This window comes from Hipposideros armiger, unplaced genomic scaffold, assembly GCF_001890085.2.
Source record: "Hipposideros armiger isolate ML-2016 unplaced genomic scaffold, ASM189008v1 scaffold_695, whole genome shotgun sequence".
NCBI lineage: Eukaryota > Metazoa > Chordata > Mammalia > Chiroptera > Hipposideridae > Hipposideros > Hipposideros armiger.
Genome location: NW_017732045.1, coordinates 9,230 through 13,770, shown reverse-complemented (window position 1 = coordinate 13,770; position 4,541 = coordinate 9,230). Strand labels below are relative to the sequence as shown.

General features: G+C 51.0%; 1 protein-coding gene across 1 annotated transcript; it reads right to left on the bottom strand.

Moving 5' to 3' along the window:
* On the bottom strand, positions 1 to 756 carry CUNH21orf140 (chromosome unknown C21orf140 homolog). The gene has a single exon (XM_019626956.1). The coding sequence runs from the start codon at positions 754 to 756 to the stop codon at positions 1 to 3; it is 756 nt and encodes a 251-aa protein (XP_019482501.1).
* Positions 757 to 4,541: the final 3,785 nt, after the last annotated feature.

Below are 4,541 nucleotides of genomic sequence, written 5' to 3'. Positions count from 1 at the left end.
TTAAGAAAATTTACCCAGATAGTAGTTTTCCCATCTCCGCACTTTGTTAGTTAGCATTCTCCACTTGCTGGGGTTTATCCTTTCAATCCCTTTGCTAATTAAACTGCTGAGAAGTATATACTGGTACTCACAGGCACTGTCAATGGACTGCAAACAAAAATCCTTTCTGTTGTTGATGATAAACCATTTCAGAGAAGACCAGGCTGAGTCTAGAGGGTTCAGATAATTGTACGGGGAAGGCAGAGAGAGTAGTTCGTGGCCACAGGACTTGGCCACCTCAGGGCAACACACGATGCTCGTTAAGTTAATGACTGATGGGACATGGGCCTGGGCCTGAGACTCCTTGTTTTTCATTGGCCTCATCTCATCCTGCCGCCTTCCATCTTTGACCACAATGGCGCACCTCCCGTAGGCCTTCCTGGCCACATCACAGAACTCAAAGAAGAGGTTTTTTTCTTGTCTGACACATAACTCATCTCTTAGGAAGATCCTGTATTTCCAAGGCACCCATCCTTGACTCCCGCCGGCATGCACAATATACCAAGTTGGACTTCGCATGAAATATCCATCACTAAAATCTTCCCCAGTGATAAGACTTTCTGGGATATCGGTTTCCCCAAAATACACAGTCTTAAAGCCATCGTATTGCAGTGTCCTCAGGGTTTTCAAATACTGGAGGCATTTCTTCCGCTTGATACTATCAAATGGACTTTTGATAATGATGTGTCTTAAAAGAGGGTTTGCAAAGTGAGGCATGGTGGTTCCCCAAGTGCTTTTAACAGCTTACATGTCTCCACCTGTGGAGTTCTGGCAAGAATGGGGTGATGACCTCATAAAGGGCTTCCTTACAGCTGGAACAGTCCCATAGATACACTTTGGATTGCAAAGCATCATGGAACACATCCTCACAACAACTCCCATCTAGCTTATATGATATGAGAATGAGAAATGCCATCCATATAAAATGTTTCTTTGACATCAGTTCTGCTCTAGACCTGGGACAGGGATGGGCAATGGTATTAGTTTGCTAAGGCTGCCGTCACAAAATAGCACAGGCTAGCTAACTTAAACAGAAATGAGTTTTTCCACAGTTCTGGGAGCTGGCAGTCCTAGATCAAGGTGTTGGCAGGCCTGGTTTTTCCCAGAGCCTCTCTTCTTGGCTTGCAGATGGCCACCTTCTCAGTGTCTTCACATGGTCTTTCATCTATGCAAGCAAGCACATGTTTCTGTCCTAATGTTGTCTCCTTATAAGGACACCTGCCAGGCCTTGGAGGTGACTGGGGTTGATGTCCCAGAGCCCAAGAGGGACCAACAGAGAGGCCTCAACACCAAGCCAGCAGCCACCCCTGCAGAGACCCCTTTTGTACTCCACCCTCACCATCCAGGGAGAGGCCTAGCCTCATGTGGGCCGGACCAGGAAGTAGCCTGCCCTGGCTGCGAACTGGGGCCTGGACTCAAGCAAACCATCGCACCACGGATGCCAGAGGCACTCAGGGAACCATTCCCCTTCCCGCCTTCTCTTGATGCCGCACCTTGTTGGCTTCCCCGCCTTGGCTGTGGTTTCCACTGGGGGCTACTGAGGGCCTGGGCTTCACCAGAGTCCCCTCCCCGAGTTTAGAGTTTAGAGGGTGATGGAAGGACCATCAGGGGGCAGTATCATGTGCCTCCATGATAACTTAAGAGCAGCTCCACCTCCCAGGACAGGAGATAGGACCTTACCAGCCCCAGAGCGGCCTAGCCCCACACCCCTTCTCCATTACAGTCTTCCCTGTCAGCCCGCAGAGTAACTGCTCTCTGCTTTTCTAGGGAACACTTCTGTATTTCTTTCTCCACTGCCCGGGTAACTGGTATTCCAAGGTGGAACACTGTAACATGTTTAATTCATTTAAATTAATTTCATATAATTGGGAGATAAAGTTTGTTCCTGTTCAAAGACAGAAAGTGACAGAAATCTGAACTCAGTGTGTAGGTATTGCTGCAGTTCTGTTGGGCTGCTTTCCACCTGGCACAAATCATGCTCATCAGAAAAGAAAAGGGAACATTTGGAGACTAGTTACACCAACACCCTCACGCACACCAACAAATAAACACAACTCAAGCACTGAAACAGTTACCACACATAAATAGATGTGTGTGTACATGTGCTAGTTTATTCCACACACTCTGTTGTGTAGGAAGCATCGGTTATTTGAATCATTCACATGGGACTCGGGCACTGTTGGGGCTCCTCACCCCATTCCTAAGGCCAGAGAGATGGCAGGGCCCCGAGGCTGTTCTTCCGCACTGATCACTGTGGGCACCGGGGAGGTGCCCAGCTCCAACCCTGTGGTCCCGTCACTCGGGCACTGGACTCCTTCTGGGGCTAAGAACGTTAAGGACAAGGTCTGGCCCACCTAAGGAGGCCCCAAAGCCACTGCCTCAGGAGGCCCAGTCACCTTGAGGGGGATCTAGAGCGAGTGAGCCAAGCCAAAGACCCCCCCCCACCACCACAAGTCTCCAACTCGGGAGCCTCTGTGTGGCCCTAGACTTGGGGACAGCTCTGCCCCGTCTCTCCCCTCGGTGGCCCTGCCCTCCCTCTTCCTCTGCAGGACAAGTATGACAATCTCACCACACACAGGGAGAGGGTCTGCCATCGGCTTTCGGCCTGGCGTCTTGAACCTCCTTTGAGTCATCGTCCCCGAGCCTGGCACCCTCCAACAAAAGGCAGGACAGGAAGGAAAAACTGCCGAGAACAAACCCAAATTTACAACTCAACCAACGACCCCGCCCCGGTATGTGTGTGAGCACGTGTATGTCAGACATTTTCATCCTCCCCATGCCCCCTGGCGGGATAATACTCCCCATGAAACGCATCTGTCATGCGAGGTCACAGAGCCCCTGCTCTGTCAGCAGTTGGGGGTAATAATGTTTCTGGGCACTTAGTGCTGGGATCGGCACTGGCCCCTCTACACAAAGCATCCTGGATAATCTTCACTGGGATCCATGCAGCTGAAGCAATTAACGCCCCATTTGGGGGGACAAGTTGCTTAGAGAGGACAAATGCCCCTTCTACTCTCCTTGCCAACCAAGGGAAGAGTCCCCAGTCACCTCTTTTTCCTACAAAAGAGACTCCAAAAAAACATGCTTCTAATGTACTTTCTGGAGCTAAAGGGAGCTGACTGGGACCAAGGGGGCTTCTTCACACTCCTTGATGCCTCTCCAGAGCTGCTTTTCCTCACAGGTAACATGAGAGAACTGGACCAGGTAAGGGCGAGGTTCATTTCCCCTAAAATCTGATCTTGCTCTTTCTTGTGGAACAAGAAACTCTGTGTGTGTGTGTGTGTGTGTGTGTGTGTGTGTGTGTGTGTGTGTGGAGTGTATATGTGTGTAAGTATGCAGTATGTGTGTATACGTGGGGGTGTATTCACACATGTGCAGGCTCATGAGTGTGTTTCGGTATACCTGTCTGTGAGTGTGTGAGCGTGTGTGTGTTTGTACGGAGTGCGTGTGAATTTTAAATCCTGGGACCTGTGGGTGGACGCCTAGGTCCGGACGCCCTTCCTGTTTTCCCAGCAGCCGAGCCCCAGCGCGCACAGAGAGCGCCTTCCTCCGGCCTGGCCCGGGGTACAGTGCTTCCTGTCGGACACTCCCACGGCCCACGGCCCGCGTTGTTCCCAGCTCCCCACTGCTGGGAACGTGAGGGTGATTACCAAATCTCTTCAGCCTTTCTCAGCTCACTTCTCGCCTTGTCTGGCTGAGGCAAAACTCCCTTTTCTGGCTTCCCCTCTCGCCCTCTGCTGGGAGATAGAACGAGCCCACAGAACTTAAAGCTCCTTCCAGGGTCTGCCTGGAACAACAGTCCTCAACTGGGTACGTGGAGGAATCGTCTCGGGAGCCCTACGGAATTGCTATGTCTTGGCCCCACGCTCAGAGCTTCTGATTGAATTGATGTATGGTCTGGGCATATTGAAATTTTTACAAGCTTCTGTGTGATTCTAAGGTCAAGCCAAGGTGAGAACCGGTGTCTTAGAACAAGGTCTCATTAGGGCCTCGTGGGAACCTGTGGGTGCAGAACATTAGGGCTGGCAGGGACCTCAGGGTTAGTTATGAAAGGAACTGAACAACTTTTTTTCCTCGCGTTCACATATACATATATAGATGGTTTAATATAGAAACATTTGCATTTTATATAAATGAAAAAGACAGAAAGTAGGGAGTGGAACTGGGTTCCTCCTGGCTCCCTATGGTGGCCTGAGGGATCTTCATAGAACATGGTTTCTTAGTCCATCTGGCTGCTATCACAAGTTACCCTAGACGGGGTGAGGGTGCGGGGGTTAACGCTGGAGGCTGGAAGTCCAAGATCAAGGAGCCGGTAGATCCAGGGTCTGGTGAAGGCCTGCTTCCTGGTTTGCAGCTGGCCCCCTTCTCACCGTGTCTTCACATGGTGGGCAGCAGAGAGAGGCGGCAAGCTCTCGTGTCTCTTCTTATAAGGATGCTAATCCCATTCATTAGGGCACCACCTCTCCCCACCCCCACCCCCCCATCCCCAGCAAGGCCTTACC

What these genes read in the sequence shown, in the direction of transcription:
- CUNH21orf140 (XM_019626956.1), bottom strand. Translation starts at nt 756, where the DNA reads ATGCCTCACTTTGCAAACCCTCTTTTAAGACACATCATTATCAAAAGT.